The sequence below is a fragment of the Schistocerca cancellata genome, chromosome 2 (genome assembly GCF_023864275.1).
Source record: "Schistocerca cancellata isolate TAMUIC-IGC-003103 chromosome 2, iqSchCanc2.1, whole genome shotgun sequence".
Lineage (NCBI taxonomy): Eukaryota > Metazoa > Arthropoda > Insecta > Orthoptera > Acrididae > Schistocerca > Schistocerca cancellata.
In genome coordinates, this window is record NC_064627.1 from 423,053,341 (window position 1) to 423,071,738 (window position 18,398).

The 18,398-nt window shown below is 42.5% G+C and overlaps 1 protein-coding gene across 1 annotated transcript in view; it reads left to right on the forward strand.

Annotated features, from left to right (window-relative positions):
- LOC126161882 (cubilin) overlaps positions 1 to 18,398 on the forward strand; it is a 1,256,608-nt gene that overhangs the window by 1,087,087 nt on the left and 151,123 nt on the right. The window contains exon 6 of the mRNA XM_049918020.1: positions 12,384 to 12,591. Coding sequence (XP_049773977.1) covers positions 12,384 to 12,591 — 208 coding nt within the window. The remainder of the gene's footprint in view (positions 1 to 12,383; positions 12,592 to 18,398) is intronic.

An 18,398-nucleotide genomic window follows, 5' to 3' on the forward strand; every position in this document is an offset into this window, starting at 1 on the left:
ACGATGAAGATTTGGTCATACTACCGACTAATAAAGATGTTGCTTCTGCGCTAATGGCATGAACAGGAAATTTATGGACTTCTCCGTGAAGCGGCAAACAGGAAAATGTCACCGCCATGACTGTATGGTCTGCCAAAAAAACCACAAAGAGCGCTTTCTGCTGTGTGACATAGTCAGCTATATAAGAGCATTAACATACGGTTTGGTCAAACAGTAAACTGCTCTCCTGAGTCCCGTAGCGGGAAAACGCTAATATCACATCCGCAGATCCTTTCATTTTGTACAACATCTATATAATTTCGCCTCAGTGATAGTGACCTGTTAATGAGTTTTGACGTACTGTACCTCTTCACCAGGTTACCACTAAAGGAATCGATGGAACTGATAAGAAATTCGATAATTTTCAATTCTGTGTTCGTCTCAATTTTCTACCTGTTCGATAGAATAGTTGGACGGCGTCTCCATTGGTTGTCCTCCATCACCGGTTGTAGGAAATTTGTTCACGGAAGAATTCGAGATGAAGGCCCTGGAGTTAGTGCCGTTCGGCCATATGAACGGGACAGCTTAGTGAATTTCTCCACGAATTTATCACTCTATCCCAAAATACAATTTATCATGGAGGTAGCTCAGGATGGCGCCCTCCACCTTCTTGATGTCCCGGTGAAACGGAAACCAGATGGCAAGCGGGGGCACAGTGTGCGCAGAAAACCTAGACACTCTACGAATTTGTATCTACGAAGTTCCAGTAGTATCTATAACTCCCAGCATGAAGGCATTTTATGCACACTTTCTCACAGGTAGCGAGCCATGTACGACCGAGATAGCCTTCCAAATGATCTGAAGCACATGGAGACAAACACCAAAGGAACGGTTACAGGAAGAAGCAGATAAGTAAAGCAATTACAGAGGTTATACTTAGACAACAACAGAAAGAAAAATAGGAGCTCAAAGCACTATCCTGCATTCCGTTTGCCAGCAATACCTTTCGAAAAGTCCGCATACTTTTTAGCAACGCGATGGCAAATAGGTATTTCTGTGAAGTATGGTTTAGTCCAGTGGCTCCCAACATTCGTGAGACCATTGCCGTTGAGTGCAATATGATATTACCTAGAACCCACTTCCCTCCCCAAACGTCCCACCACCGTCATCAGCATTAGCGCCTAGCTAAACTTTAGAATGAAAAAGAGATTTCTTTGAACACTTTTATTTTTTAAATGACGAAAGATAAACCACATTCAGTTTTTTTAGGTGTTTTATTAAACCACATACTAACAAGGAGACAATTGGTACTGTTTATTTCTAACAACCATTTCTTTTAGAATGGTGAATCAATTCTCAGTGCATCGTGAGTGATACCTATAACTCCATCTCAGAAAAGAACGCCAACTATCTGCAGTGAGGAAAGACACTTTTTACAGAAGATGCTTCCTCTGCACCACTCCTTTTCCCTGTGTCAAGTCATTCATCCACATGCTGCAGCGCCATTTAAAATCAACTACTACTACTACTACTACTACTACTGCTGCTACTACTACTACTACTACTACTAATAATAATAATAATAATAATAATAATAATAATAATAAACTTAGGAACCAACACAACTCGATACAGATCACAAGTATACACAACATTTATTACCAGATACCCAGAATTAAAATTTTTAACAGAACAACAACTAGCTGATCAGATCCGTGTAATAATCAAAAATAACAGGATACCCCAGTCAGAATTAGAAAACATCAAACAACAAGTACAACAAATACTGGAACAAAATAATGTACAGTCAGAAGAAGAAGAAAATACAGTAATGGACTCAAACATCCCAGAGCAAACAAACCGAGAACAACACACATCAATTAAACAATCAGAGGAAAACGAAATCTAATGACAGCCACCAGAACAAGCACAAATAGAACACGAAGTGACACACATTTTAGGTATAGAAGAAAAATTTCAGCTGACATATATAGAATACAAAGACACAAATACAGACATTAGACCATTCTTACATAGACCACCAAATAACCCACAAGTCGAAACAACAATAACAGCTATCAACACAATCATACACAACAAAATAAATGAAAATACAACTATGGAAGAGTTAAAACTACTGGCTTATATAGGAGCACTCACTACACTAAATATACACACTAAGCAGAGATCAGAACCAACCAACACACAGAAGAAACCCACAATCCCAACATGACAACATAGGCTACAGATCAGAATAGAAAAACTTAGAAAACACATCGGACAGCTAACACAATTTATAAGAAATGAAATATCAGACAAAAAACGAAAAAGATTAGGTAAAAGCTCACAACAAGAAGCGATAGAGCAATTAGATGAAAAGAAGCAAAAATTACAAGCATTGGCCAAACGACTTAGAAGGTACAAAAAAAGTGAAAATAGAAGGAAACAAAACCAAACATTCAACACAAACCAAAAGAAATTTTACCAGACAATACATAACACACACATTAAAATAGACAATCCACCAAACATAACAGACATGGAACACTTCTGGAGCAACATATGGTCAAACCCGGTACAACATAACAGGCAGGCACGGTGGATACAAGCAGAAACAGACACATACAAAATGATACCGCAAATGCCTGAAGTGATAATTTTGCAACATGAAGTCACCCGAGCAATTAATTCTATGCACAATTGGAAAGCCCCTGGAAAAGATAAAAAAGCAAATTTCTGGCTAAAGAAGTTCATCTCAACACATTCACATCTAACTAAATTATTTAACAGTTACATTGCAAACCCATACACATTCTCTGATACACTTACACATGGAATAGCCTATCCGAAACCTAAAGATCAAGCAGACACAGCAAACTCACCTAAATATCGCTCCATAACATGCCTACCAACAATATACAAAATATTAACTTCAGTCATTACACAGAAATTAATGACACATACAACACAGAACAAAATTATAAATGAAGAACAAAAAGGCTGTTGCAAAGGAGCATGAGGATGTAAAGAGCAACTGATAATAGATGCAGAAGTGACATATCAAGCTAAAACTAAACAAAGGTCACTACACTACGCATACATTGATTACCAAAAAGCTTTTGATAGTGTACCCCATTCATGGTTACTACAAATATTGGAAAATACAAAGTAGATCCTAACTTGATACAGTTCCTAAACATAGTAATGAAAAATTGTTAAACCACACTTAATATACAAACAAATTCAAATAATATCACATCACAGCCAATACAGATTAAGCGTGGAATATACCAAGGAGACTCATTATGTCCTTTCTGGTTATGACTTGCTCTGGACTCACTATCCAACATGCTAAACAATACAAATTATGGATACAATATTACTGGAACATACCAACACAAAATCACACATTTGCTATATATATATATATATATATATATATATATATATGATCTAAAACTACTGGCAGCAACAAATCAACAACTCAACCAATTACTAAAGATAACAGAAGTATTCAGCAATGATATAAATATGGCTTTTGGAACAGACAAATGTAAGAAAAATAGCATAGTCACGGGAAAACGTACTAAACAGGAAGATTACGTATTGGATAACCACAGCGACTGCATAGAAGCGATGGAAAAAACAGATGCCTACAAATATCTAGGATACAGACAAAAAATAGGAATAGATAATACAAATAATAAAGAAGAACTAAAAGAAAAATATAGACAAAGACTAACAAAAGTACTGAAAACAGAATTGACAGCAAGAAACAAGACAAAAGCTATAAATACCTATGCTATACCAATATTGACCTACTCATTTGGAGTAGTGAAATGGAGTAACACAGACCTAGAAGCACTCAATACACTTACATGATTACAATGCCACAAATATAGAATACATCACATACATTCAGCAACAGAAAGACTCACATTAAGCAGAAAGGAAGGAGGAAGGGGATTTATCGACATAAAAAACTTACATTATGGACAGGCAGACAACTTAAGAAAATTCTTTCTAGAACGAGCAGAAACTAGCAAAATACACTCCTGGAAATTGAAATAAGAACACCGTGAATTCATTGTCCCAGGAAGGGGAAACTTTATTGACACATTCCTGGGGTCAGATGCATGACATGATCACACTGACAGAACCACAGGCACATAGACACAGGCAACAGAGTATGCACAATGTCGGCACTAGTACAGTGTATATCCACCTTTCGCAGCAATGCAGGCTGCTATTCTCCCATGGAGACGATCGTAGAGATGCTGGATGTAGTCCTGTGGAACGGCTTGCCATGCCATTTCCACCTGGCGCCTCAGTTGGACCAGCGTTCGTGCTGGACGTGCAGACCGCGTGAGACGACGCTTCATCCAGTCCCAAACATGCTCAATGGGGGACAGATCCGGAGATCTTGCTGGTCAGGATAGTTGACTTACACCTTCTAGAGCACGTTGGGTGGCACGGGATACATGCGGACGTGCATTGTCCTGTTGGAACAGCAAGTTCCCTTGCCGGTCTAGGAATGGTAGAACGATGGGTTCGATGACGGTTTGGATGTAGCGTGCACTATTCAGTGTCCCCTCGACGATCACCAGTGGTGTACGGCCAGTGTAGGAGATCGCTCCCCACACCATGATGCCGGGTGTTGGCCCTGTGTGCCTCGGTCGTATGCAGTCCTGATTGTGGCGCTCACCTGCACGGCGCCAAACACGCATACGACCATCATTGGCACCAAGGCAGAAGCGACTCTCATCGCTGAAGACGACACGTCTCCATTCGTCCCTCCATTCACGCCTGTCGCGACACCACTGGAGGCGGGCTGCACGATGTTGGGGCGTGAGCGGAAGACGGCCTAACGGTGTGCGGGACCGTAGCCCAGCTTCATGGAGACGGTTGCGAATGGTCCTCGCCGATACCCCAGGAGCAACAGTGTCCCTAATTTGCTGGGAAGTGGCGGTGCGGTCCCCTACGGCACTGCGTAGGATCCAACGGTCTTGGCGTGCATCCGTGCGTCGCTGCGGTCCGGTCCCAGGTCGACGGGCACGTGCACCTTCCGCCGACCACTGGCGACAACATCGATGTACTGTGGAGACCTCACGCCCCACGTGTTGAGCAATTCGGCGGTACGTCCACCCGGCCTCCCGCATGCCCACTATACGCCCTCGCTCAAAGTCCGTCAACTGCACATACGGTTCACGTCCACGCTGTCGCGGCATGCTACCAGGGTTAAAGACTGCGATGGAGCTCCGTATGCCACGGCAAACTGGCTGACACTGACGGCGGCGGTGCACAAATGCTGCGCAGCTAGCGCCATTCGACGGCCAACACCGCGGTTCCTGGTGTGTCCGCTGTGCCGTGCGTGTGATCATTGCTTGTACAGCCCTCTCGCAGTGTCCGGAGCAAGTATGGTGGGTCTGACACACCGGTGTCAATGTGTTTTTTTTTCCATTTCCAGGAGTGTACACAAAGCAATCACTCCATCGGCTACACCACTGCTATTTCATAACCACTTCTACAACCCTTTAGATCACATAACATCAACAGATACGAAGAAAGTAAATTGGAAAAAGAAAGCACTACATGGCAAGCACCCGTATCGTCTAACACAGCCACATATCGATCAAGACGCATACAACACATGGCTAACAAAAGGATATATATACAGTGAGACGGAAGGATTCATGATTGCAATACAGGATCAAACAATAAACACCAGATATTACAGCAAGCATATTATTAAAGATCCCAATAACACAACAGATAAATGCAGACTTTGCAAACAACAAATAGAAACAGTAGATCACATAACAAGCGGATGTACAATACTAGCAAATACAGAATACCCCAGAAGACATGGCAATGTAGCAAAAATAATACATCAACAACTTGCCATACAACATAAACTAATAAAACAACACGTTCCCACATACAAGTATGCACCACAAAATGTACTGGAGAATGATGAATACAAATTATACTGGAACAGAACCATTATAACTGATAAAACAACACCACATAACAAACCTGACATCATACTCACCAATAAAAGGAAGAAATTAACACAACTAATCGAAATATCCATACCCAATACAACAAATATACAGAAGAAAACAGGAGAAAAAATTGAAAAATACATCCAACTGGCTGAGGAAGACAAGGACATGTGGCATCAGGATAAAGTTGACATTATACCGATTATATTATCAACTACAGGAGTCATACCACACAATATCCACCAGTACATCAAAGCAATACAGCTACATCCAAACTTATATATACAACTACAGAAATCTGTAATTATTGATACTTGTTCAATTACCCAAAAGTTCCTAAATGCAATGTAACATATACCGTACAGTTAAAAGGAAGTCACGCTTGATCAAGGTCCGCATCACTTTCCATTTTTAACCAGACATAACGTCTGAGAAAGGAAAAAAATAATAATATTTTGTTGGCCCTGCAGCAGTCTAATAGCTATTATACAGGGTGATTCAAGAAGATACGCAAATATTTTAATATGTTATTCTACAAGTAAAACTAAAGGAAAACGTTCATATAAAGATAGGTACGCAAATTTTTATTAACGGAGTTACAGCTAATAAACTATTTTGCCTGAAATTTAGCAGCTTCGGTAATATGAAGCAATCGCAAAACTGTACGAGGTTGAAGTAAAGCACGATTTCCATTTATTTTGTTGTTTTTGATCTGGTGAGTCGAATAAAACATGTCCCAGACGTGTATCTGCAGCAGTTTTCCAGATCATCCAGAGAAGCAAAGAAGTAATTTTGTAAAATTTTTAAATTATTAACTTACTTCGCCCAATCTGTTTTTTTTTTATTTCAGACAATTGCCCAAAGTTTTCAACAGGAGTTTTAGAGAATTTAATTTTGGAAAAATGATTGTAATAACGTTAACAAACTGTATGAATGTGTCAGATAATCTGTTTTTATTAATACCAAAGCACACGTGAATTCATGTTAAACCAGAAAAAACAAAGCTCATTTTTAAGGAAGTTGTACAGCCTACATACACTTTCACAATACTTCCACAATAATTTTTCAAAAACGTCTCCACAGAGTTCAATGCATTATAGCTGCACGTATATGACAGATTGTGTTGCTCGTTTCAGATTCACGTGGTTGTTCTTAATTTCTTTGCTTATCTGGTTGCTCTGCAAAACTACTGCAGACCCACGTCTGGGACCAATAACAACAAAATAAATGGAAATCGTGCTTTACTTTAACCTCGTACAGTTTTGCGATTTCTTCTTATTAGCAGTGTTGCTCAGTTTCAGGCAAAATCTATTATTAGCTGTAAATCTGTTACTAAACATTTGGGGACCTATGTTTATATGAACTTTTTTCTTTAGTTTTACTTGTAGAATAACATATTAAAATATTTGCTTATCTTCGCGAATCATATTTGCTTATCTTCGCGAATCAGCCTGTAAGTTGGTATTGTGCTCTCAGTTAGTTTATTTATTGTTGCGAAGTAAATAATGATATCATTACTGTTCCACAGCGAGAAATACCTACAACTCGGAAAATGCATTTTAGTGAGATATTTAAACAAATTGTTGTATATGTCTCAATTTTTCTGTCATAGGCGCATGCTGCAAAGTATAAATTATGTGTACACAGTGAGGACTATCTGAAGGAGATGATGTTCGAACGTTCATTTCACATGCTGAAACCTCCACCACATTGTGTCGCACAGTAATGTTGGAACTTGAAAAAAAGTAATTATTGTAACTTACGTAATCAGCATTACAGTCTTACGAAACTGTGATAATAGTAACGATCTTTTAAAAAAGAATTGAGTTTCGTAGGTGAAACAGAATTCAACTTTTTTGTTTACCCCTCAGAAAATTACATTTTACCCACGAGTGGTTAAATACCCACACGTTAAGAACCAGTGGTCTAGGCTTTTGCAATTACAGAGGCTATTGAAATTAGGGTCGAAGATGGTCTAATTAACATTAGATAACGACATATATCTGACTCATGAGTGGAATTCTGCACAGCGCTAGGAAAAAGTAAAGAGTTCCCGCACAGTGAGGCCCTCATACGGCGGCTTTGGTGTATTGAATGGAAGAGGTAGTTCGCAGCCCATCACCACTACATAGCGCGGTGTTGCGCGGACAGGGTAAGGAGCGGAGTAGTGGAGGAGGTAAGGGCAATTGTACATAAGAAGTCGACAGGTTTAGTGCACCATGAGGAAATACGATAAGCGCTCACAGTGCCCCGTCACATTCGACGACTTGACTACGGAGTATGACGTCGATAGGCAGGCCAGAATCGAAGCTGCCCTGGAATAAGCCCAGAGAAGATTTATAATCGTCCTGCACTCTGAGATGGAAAAACATGTCAAGTGTTACGGGAAACAGACGAGCGGCAAATGTCAGAGATGAGTACACACGTGAGGACCTCCACAGACACGCGAATCCTGCTATCGGAGGAACGGACAAAGCACATAGAACTATTGGCCCGACCTGTGCTGACCAACCAAGAGGCGCGGACTGATGAACTAGTCACTCCAAGCGGAATTCTAAAGATCCCAAGACAGTCTTGCCGTCATGTCAGAAAACGACGAAAACAACTAAAGCGGTACAACCGTCGAACATGACATCAGCCACACGACGAGGTTGGCACACCCTTTGCGAAAGAAAGGCGTCAACAGCAGCATTTCTGGTCCGTGTTCTGGCTATAAGTTAAATGTACTTTAAGAAGAAGAAAATAAAGAAAAAGAAGCATCACGAAGGGATTATCCGAAAGGGACCGAAATCGATAGATGTGGTGTACATGTACAGACAAACAAATGATTACAATTTCAGAAAAATTTAGCTAATTTATTCAAGAGAAAGAGCATCACAAGTTGAGCAAGTCAGTAACACCTCTGGCCCTTAGGCCACCGATTACTCGGATTGGCATTGACTGATACACTTGTCGGATGTCCTCCTGAGGGATATCGTGCCAAATTTTGTCCAGTTCACGCGTTAAACCGTCAAAATCCCGAACTAAGTGGAGGGCCCTGTCCATAAGGCTCCAAACGTTCTCAATGGGGAGATATCAAGCGACCTTGTTGGCCGAGGTGGGGTTTGGCAGGCACAAAGACAAGCAGTAGAAACTCTCGTCGTCTGTGGGCGGGTACCATGTTCTTCGGTCCGGAATACCATTGACTAAAGTAGAGTTGCCTTCAGTCATGTGTACCACTTCGAACTGAGCCCCGATGACCATCAAAGACACGTCTGGAGACGGCCTGGACAGCGATGCGATACCAAACCGACTGTCGCTCGCCATACGGACCGACAACCAAGAATGATGGTCTGGAATGCCATTCTACCTCATAGCAGAACCCCACTGGTTGTCATCCGCGGCATCATTGGATCAGAGCTGTACGTCGACAATATTCCACGATCCTTTTTGTAGCCATCATGATAAGTCATTCTGGGGTTACATTTCAGTAAGGAAAAGCCCACATGCTCACAGAGTTTCTACTACTTGTATCCGTGTTTACCAAACCCTACCTTGGCCAGCCAAGTCCCTTGATTTCTACCCAACTGAGGACGTTTGGAGCGTTACGGACAGGGCCCTCCAACCAACTCGGGGTTTTGAACAAAATCTGGCACGATATTCCTCAGGAGGACACCCAGCAACTCTTTCAATCAATGCCCAGCGGAATAACTGCTCGCATAAGGCCCAGTGTTTGACTAGCTCAGTTTGTGAAGTTATATATCTTGAGTTAATCATCCAATTCCTCTCATACTGTAATCGTCTGTTTGTCTATACACGTACATCAGTCGACATATTTCCGTCCCATTCGGATAATTCCTTCATTGTGTGTCTATTTTGTCGTAGAGTGTATATGAACCGTTAATAGCAACACCCTCCAAATAAATTCATAGTTGGGAGACATAAAAAAACCTACCCTTCATCACAGAAGTAATAATAACGATGCGAACAGAACCACATACCACAAAACCTGAAAACAACAGTCACGACATTCCCAAAAAGCGCGCCGTTCTCTCTAAGAGGAGGTGAGAAGAAAGCAGAGCAGCAGTCATCAGGAACCTCGGAGTCTGTTTGCTGAAGTCTGTTTGCCGAAATATCATGGACACCTTACGACGTGATCTTATAGCTTCATGGACAGGATGTCGGGAATGGAACACGGATATGCTTGATCAAAGACATCTCGTCTAAAACACTGTGCAAAGAAAGAATTTTAAAAGTTAAATACACATGATAAACGTTTCAAACAAATTTAGGAAAACTGGAATAAATCCGATGATGACAAAACAGTCTGTGATGTAGTTCAAGAGCTACGTTATTAAGTCTGTTCTATTCCTGAAAAATACGGAGAAGGCTGGGAAGAATACTTGGTGGTGACTGACAGGCTGTGATCAGTTTCAACGGTAGATTACAGAATCCAGTATAGGATCTGTAGGATTCATAACCGGACTTCAAGATGGTTAGACTTTGTAATCCATACTTGGCTACACTTACAATAGAGTATATCGGTGCAGACAGAGATGTTTTTCCACGAAATGGATACCTCCACGAACTGCAGCTTGTAATAGCAGTACTGCATCTGTGCACCTCTGTACTGTAACAGTATTTCCCCCTCTACCAATGAAGGACGACAGGCTCTTTCAGCCCACTGTTTAACATACATTCCCACATAACGACTCCTCCACCATGAAGCTGGTCTCTTTCCACGATGTTCTATGATTATACTGCGTATCGCATTCAACAAGGGAAAGTGGCACAAGAAGGACTCTCATAATTGACGGAGAATTATATGAGAACAGCACATTCCTCCATTCATACATGGTCCATTCTCGATGTTGTTGTATAGACAATGAAATGGCCCATTTCTACACTTCTGTGCCCGAAACTACATACCATCGGCGTTTGATATACAGACCAACAGCCTAGAACTCTGCAGAGAACCTTTTTACGTCATCTTTGTATTCGTTGCGCAGTTGTGCAGCAGTTGTACTAGGTCTCCTTTTTCCCTTCTTTAAGTCAAAACTCTTTTGGCTGATTTGATGCAACTCTCCTTCGTTTCCTGTCTTGTTCTGATTTGTTCACTCTTACGTAACTTCCACATCCAACATCTACGTAACTGGTTTGTATATCCTCGTCCGTTTCTGCCCCCACTGTTTCTTCCGACAACTGTTCCTTCCAACGCCTTATTAACTATTCCTGGATGCCGTAGCAGAAATCCCACTATCCTGGCAGTCCTTCTAGTGAGCGTTTTCCGTAGGCATCGTCCTTCGCCTATTCTTTTTAGTAATTCTTCATTTCGTACTTTATCCGTCCTCTTGATTTCTTACATTCCTCGCTAGCACCAGACATCAAATGCATCCAGTCTATTCTCCAGTTTCCCGATAGTCTTTATTTCACTTCCATACAATACTGTGCTCTAGACGTGCATTCTCAGAAGACCCTTCTTCAAATTAATGCGTAGGCTGTTACTTGGATGCATGAGTTGATAAATGCAACTGCTATGGGACAATCAGCGTATCTGCCTCTGCTGTCTTCAAAATTGTGTGCATAATGATCTCCTGGAAGTCCCATGATATGCCCACAGTCTCATAAAATCAGCACTTTAACTTGGATAATCGTTTGGTTGTCGTTCCCCTCAATGAGTTTTGAAATTCCAAAGGAACATTACCACTTCTCCTTTCCTATGTCTTATAAATCGATTCCCATTTCTTGTATCAGGTCAGCAGACACTTTCACCTCTCAGACGTTGTCAGTGTACCGTGGGATTCTTGACTGAAGGGGGTGATGCTTAAAGGCAGTCTGAAAGGAACGGTGATAGGTCGAATCCGTGTACAGTTCCAGTAACTTCATCCACTTTTCTATCGCTGTGCAATGAAAAGTTCCTGTGTTTATGAACTGTTGCCAAACACGTGAAATGGCACTTTGTTTGGCATTCAGTTCTGCTGAGACTTAATTGTGTGTTTTGAAAGAGCCTGAAGGCAAGAGTAAGAGGCTATGTGCCCTATGCACTGTTTTCCGTTATCTCTGAAACATGGCTTTTTGAAGGAGAGGGCATTCCTTTCCCAAGCAGGTATCGCAGTTCTAATTTGTGGGGTCATTTACAGGTTTTGCTAAATTTTATTCTCTATATTTCCCAAATATGCGTAGCTTCTGGACATTGCAGTACAGTATCAGTATCAGTATCGATTAATAGCTTACTTTTACATCTCTCTAGCTTTAGCGTCTCACTGTTTTTATTTGCGTTTTAAGAATGGAGCCGTGACCTTGGGTGTACTGTGGATGTGTTGTTGAGCCCTTTGCATCATCAGAAGTCCGAGCAGCTTACTGCGTGTACTTGGCCGACGCTCGACGCACAGCGAGGTGAAGCGTGGCGTGGTGTTGCAGCCCAGTACGAGATCGGGACGCCGATTCCCGACTCGCCGTGCAGCTTCACGGTGCACGCGTCGAGCAAGCGCCAAGGCGAGATCGTGTCGCCCACGTACCCGGGCGCCTACCCCAAGGAGCTCTACTGCAGCTACCTGTTCCTCGGATTCTCCTCGCAGCGGGTGCGCATCGAGTTCCGCGACTTCGACCTCTTCTTCGGCGGCCCGCAGTAAGTACTCCCTACAAAGTCACATTTCTTGCCTTTCACTTCTCTCTTGTTCTTATCCAACAAATCTTCTCTAACTTAGTGCCAAGAGAGGTGGATGAAGGCCCACGAGCTTTCAGCCCAATACGCCCTAGCCATTGCCAATAGATAACAAGCGACAGGAGTTTGGTTTAGAGTATCCCAAACCATTAGGGCCAAAATTAAACATGCGATAAATGATCCTAAACTGAGTACTTAGAGATAAGTGACCAATAGTCAGAAACAGATATTTCTGACAATATAAGGTCTTGGATGAGCAATGCATCTGAGGCATTTACGCTAAAAATATGTCAACAATGCGCTGGTCCACCTCTGGCCTTATTAAGCAGTTATTTGAGGTCCTCCTGAGGATATCATGTCAAAATTCATCCAACTGGGCATTAGATGTCAAAATCCCGGCTGCAGAGCCATGCCCATACTGTTCCAAACTTCTCAATACTGGGGAGAGATCCGGCGACATTGCTGGCCAATCTAGGGTTTGGTAAGCACGAAGAGTGTCACCATCTATACTGCCCAGCAACTAGGAGTAATTTTCTGAGGTGCTATTTCTCTATTTCTTTTCATAGCGGGACCGCTTTAGTTGTCATCCATGGCATCCTTACAGCACAGCGGTACGTCTACGATATTCTACGTCCCGTTTCGCTGTCCCCCATGGCAAACCATCCTCGCCTTACATTTCGACACGATAATGCCCGCCTACACACGGCAAGAGTTTCTACTCCTTGCCTTCCTGCTTGCCAAATCCTACCTTGCTCAGCAAGGTAACCGGATCTCTCCCCGGTGAAGAACATTTGTAACATTAATCGACAGAGCCCTCCAACCATCTCGGGATTTTGATAAGCTATCGCGCCATTTGGATAGAATTTGGCACGATTTCCCTCAGGAGGATATGCAGTAACTCTCATGCTGCACTGCACTGCCTGTGTTATTCCGAATTACGATGCAAAGGTCCTTTCGACATTCGTAGTTCTGAATAACACAGGCATGCAGTATCATATATATCCGCCGACACCGGGCAAGCGACTTTCAAGTAAAATGTCTCTCATTTACGGGAATATGCATAGTGGATGTACGAGTGTAACTTGTAGACACGTGGTTGACAACATACACTATGTGTTCAAAAGTATCCGGACACCTGGCTGAAAATGACTTACAAGTTCGTGGCGCCCTTCATCGGTAATGCTGGAATTCAATATGATGTTGGCCCACTCTCGCAGGCAAACGTTCAATCAGTTATTGGAAGGTTTCTTGTGGAATGGCAGCCCATCCTTCACTGAGTGAAGCACTGAGGAGAGGTATCGACGACAGTCGGTGAGGCCTGGCACGAAGACGGCGTTCCAAAACATCCAAATGGTGTTGTGTAGGATTCAGATCAGGACTCTGTGCAGGCCAGTCCATTACAGGAATGTTGTTGTCGTGTAACCACTCCGCCACAGGCCGTGCATTATGAATAGGTGTTCCATCTCGTTGAAAGATGGAATAGACATTTCCGAATTGCTCTTCAACAGTGAGAAGTAAGAAGGTGCTTAAAACATCATTGTAGGCCTGTGCTGCGATAGTTCCACGCAAAACAACAACAGCTGCAAGCCCCCTCCATGAAAAACACGGCCACACCATAACATCACCGTCTACGAATTTTACTGTTGGCACTACCCACACTGGCAGATGACTTACACCGGGCAATCGCCATACCCACACCCTGAAATCGGATCGCCACATTGTGTACCGTGATTCGTCACTCCACACAACGTTTTACCACTGTTCCACTGTTTACGGTCCTTACAACAACAAAAATTGTTCAAATGGCTCTAAGAACTATGGGACTTCACATCTGAGGTCATCAGTCCCCTAGACTTAGAACTACGTAAACCTAACTAATCCAAGGACATCACACACTTCCATGCCCGAGACAGGATTCGAACCTGCGACCGTAGCAGCCGCGTGTTTCCGGACCGAAGCACCTAACCGCTGGGCCACAGCGGCCGGCTACGCTCCTTACACTAAGCGAGGCGTCGTTTGGCATTTAACGGCGTGATGTGTGGCTTATGAGCAGCCGCTCGACCATGAAATCCAAGTTTTCTCATCTCCCGTCTAACTGTCATAGTACTTGCAGTGGATCCTGATGCAGTTTGTAATTCCTGTGTGACGGTCTGGATAGATGTCTGCGTTTTACACGTTACGACCCTCTTCAACTGTCGATGGTCTCTGTCAGTCAACAGAAGAGGTCGGCCTGTACGCGTTTGCGCTGTACGTGTCCCTTCACGTTTCCACTTCACTAACACAGCGGACCTAGGGATGTTCAGGGATGTGGAAATCTCGCGTACAGACGTATGACACAAGTGACACACAATCACCTGACCACGTTCGAAGTCCGTGAGTTCCGCGGAATGTCCCGTTATGCACTCTCACGATGTGTAATGACCACTGAGGTCGCTGATACGGAGTACATCTACATCTACATTTATACTCCGCAGGCCACCCAACAGTGTGTGGCGGAGGGCACTTTACGTGCCAATGTCATTACCTCCCTTTCCTGTTCCAGTCGCGTAGGGTTCGCGGGAAGAACGACTGCCGGAAAGCCTCCGTGCTCGCTCGAATCTCTCTAATTTTACATTCGTGATCTCCTTGGGAGGTATAAGTAGGGGGAAGCAATATATTCGATACCTCATCCAGAAACGCACCCTCTCGAAACCTGGAAAGCAAGCTACACCGCGTTGCAGAGTGCTTCTCTTGCAGAGGCTGCCACTTGAGTTTGCTAAACATCTCCGTAACGCTATCACGCTTACCAAACAACCCTGTGACGAAACGCGCCGCTCTTCTTTGGATCTTCTCTATCTCCTCTGTCAACCCGAGATGGTACGGATCCCACACTGATGAGCAATACTGAAGTATAGGTCGAACGAGTGTTTTGTAGCCACCTCCTTTGTTGATGGAGTACATTTTCTAAGGACTCTCCCAATAAATCTCAACCTGGTACCCGCCTTACCAACAATTAATTTACTTCAAATCGTTCCGTACGCATACTCTCAGATATTTTACAAAAGTAACTGCTACCAGTGTTTGTTCCGCTATCATATATATATAATCATACAATAAAGGATCCTTCTTTCTATGTATTCGCAATACATTACATTTGTCTATGTTAAGGGTCAGTTGCCACTCCCTGCACCAAGTGTCTATCCGCTGCAGATCTTCCTGCATTTCGCTGCAATTTTCTAATGCTGCAACTTCTCTGTATACTACATCATCATCCGCGAAAAGCCGCATGGAACTTCCGACACTACCTACTAGGTCATTTATATATATTGTGAAAAGCAATGGTCCCATAACGCTCCCCTGTGGCACGCCAGAGGTTACTTTAACGTCTGTAGACGTCTCTCCATTGATAACAACATGCTGTGTTCTGTTTGCTAAAAACTCTTCAATCCAGCCACACAGCTGGTCTGATATTCCGTAGGCTCTTACTTTGTTTATCAGGCGACAGTGCGGAACTGTATCGAACGGCTTCCGGAAGTAAAGGAAAATGGCATCTACCTGGGAGCCTGTATCTAATATTTTCTGGGTCTCATGAACAAATAAAGCGAGTTGGATGTAACACGATCGCTGTTTCCGGACTCCATGTTGATTCCTACAGAGTAGATTCTGGGTTTCCAGAAATGACATGATACGCGAGCAAAAAACATGTCCTAAAATTCTACAGCAGACCGATGTCAGAGATATATATAGGCCTATAGTTTTGCGCATCTGCTCGGCGACCCTTCTTGAAGACTGGGACTACCTGTGCTCTTTTCCAATCATTTGGAACCTTCCGTTCCTCTAGAGACTTGCGATACACGGCTGTTAGAAGGGGCAGTAGGTGGCAGCACTATGTACCTAATATGAAAAACGTATGTTTTTGGGGGAGTTCGGATACTTTTGATCACATAGTGTAAGTTTGGGTCTGGCCGTAAGTTGTGCGGGGATAACCACATGGTAAGGCAACCGCTCACGATAAGCGGTAAATTTGGGTTCGAGTCCCGCCCGGCACAAATTTTCATTGTCGTCATTCCATTCTTCAGCTGATGGTTGCCCATATTCGCAATTACGAATACATTTTATGTATCCAGTAACTGTATCAATCAATGGGAAGCCGAAAAACTGCTTGCATGAGGGCCAGAGGCGGACCAAAGCGTTATTGACCAGCTTAGTCTGTGAAGCTCTTTCTCTTGAATAGATAATCCAGATTTTCTTTACATGTGCATAACATCTGCCTACTTCCTCCACTTACGGGTAATTCCTTCATAGTGCGTTTCTCGTTTTTTTTAGTGTATTTGTAAAGTGATTACAGTGGCTTTCGCGGCCAGATCTGATTTCAATAAAATCGTTTTGGGTGTGTGATCTGATCAGTAATGTGATAAAACTTGCTATGCTCCTCTGATATGCTTGGCGTCTAAATAAATGCGGCAGGAAGAGAACCCCGACGCTTACTGCACATTAGTGTGATCTCCCAACTATCAGTAACAACTGTGAACAGCTACGTATTGTGGTCATCTTGTCTAGCAAGCAGGCTCGCTAGTGAGGCCGTGAAATTCTCAGAACAATCCGGCTAACCGCTGATAAATTTATCGAATAGTGTAATGGGTGACAAAAGCACGTGGCCTACAGAGAACGTATTGTCAACTGCTACAGAACACAATGTAGTCTGCTTCTGACTCAGAACCTTCGTGGAAACGCCAGATGTTACTATAGAAGGAACATCAATGTTCCCTGAAGTCGAACATTTTAAATTCTTAGGACTGAAGGTAAAACCAAACTTTCTTGGAGTGTTCCCGAGATAATGTGCAAAACTTCACTGCAACTATGGCTATGAGTCACCCTGAAATCAGAACCTGATTTACTTTTTATTACTCCCAATATATTAGCTCCCATGGCAATAAATTTTGAGACAACTATGTGCAATCACAATGAATTTTCTCAGCCGGGAAAAGCGTCGTCACAAAAATTTGTGGAAATATATTGAAGACGTTTACTTTGCTTCTTTTTAGTTTATATTCCATGGTAAATTTCTCTTCCGTTGCACCAGTGTGCTGCATTTAACTTCCTAAGTTAATCAATTATTTAACTGATTTGTTCCTTGGAGCTTTACAGAACATTCTATTTATTACGAAAAGGAAATACTATTCATGTAATTTAAAAATATATTTTGCATTCATTGGGCAGTTTTCTTTTGCTTAGGCCTTAATTTATGATAACTGAGTGTAGCAACTTTAGATAAAGAAACTATGGGACAGGTATTTATTAAAAGTGCGATCTTTAGATTTATTGAACTACGCGAAGTTATCCGTGAGTGGCCGGATTGCTGGGACAGTTTCACAGCCTCATTCGAGACTTGTGCTTGTAAGAGGAGATGGCCAGAATACGTAGCTGTAAGTGTCTATTGTTGGTAACCGGGGCATCGAACTAAAGCGCAGTAAAGATAGCAATATAATTCTCTTTTCTGTAAAATATTTCATGTTCTTAAACATTAGTTTGATAGTTTGTAGGTTAGCGCTGCGTATATTAAACGTAACTGCCAGTGAAGGAGATAACCATCAGCCATTTTCGTTTGTTTGTAAATAAATGTTTCAAGATGCTAAGTTTCATCTTCAGGTTATATAAACGAATCACGTGCAGTAAATCTTGTTCCACGCACGTCAACACTGGCATCTGTTGTATGTTCTCTGAAACACTACCAGGATAAAGATAAATGATACACAGATTTCATTTGAAAGAGAGCCACAGAACTCGAAACA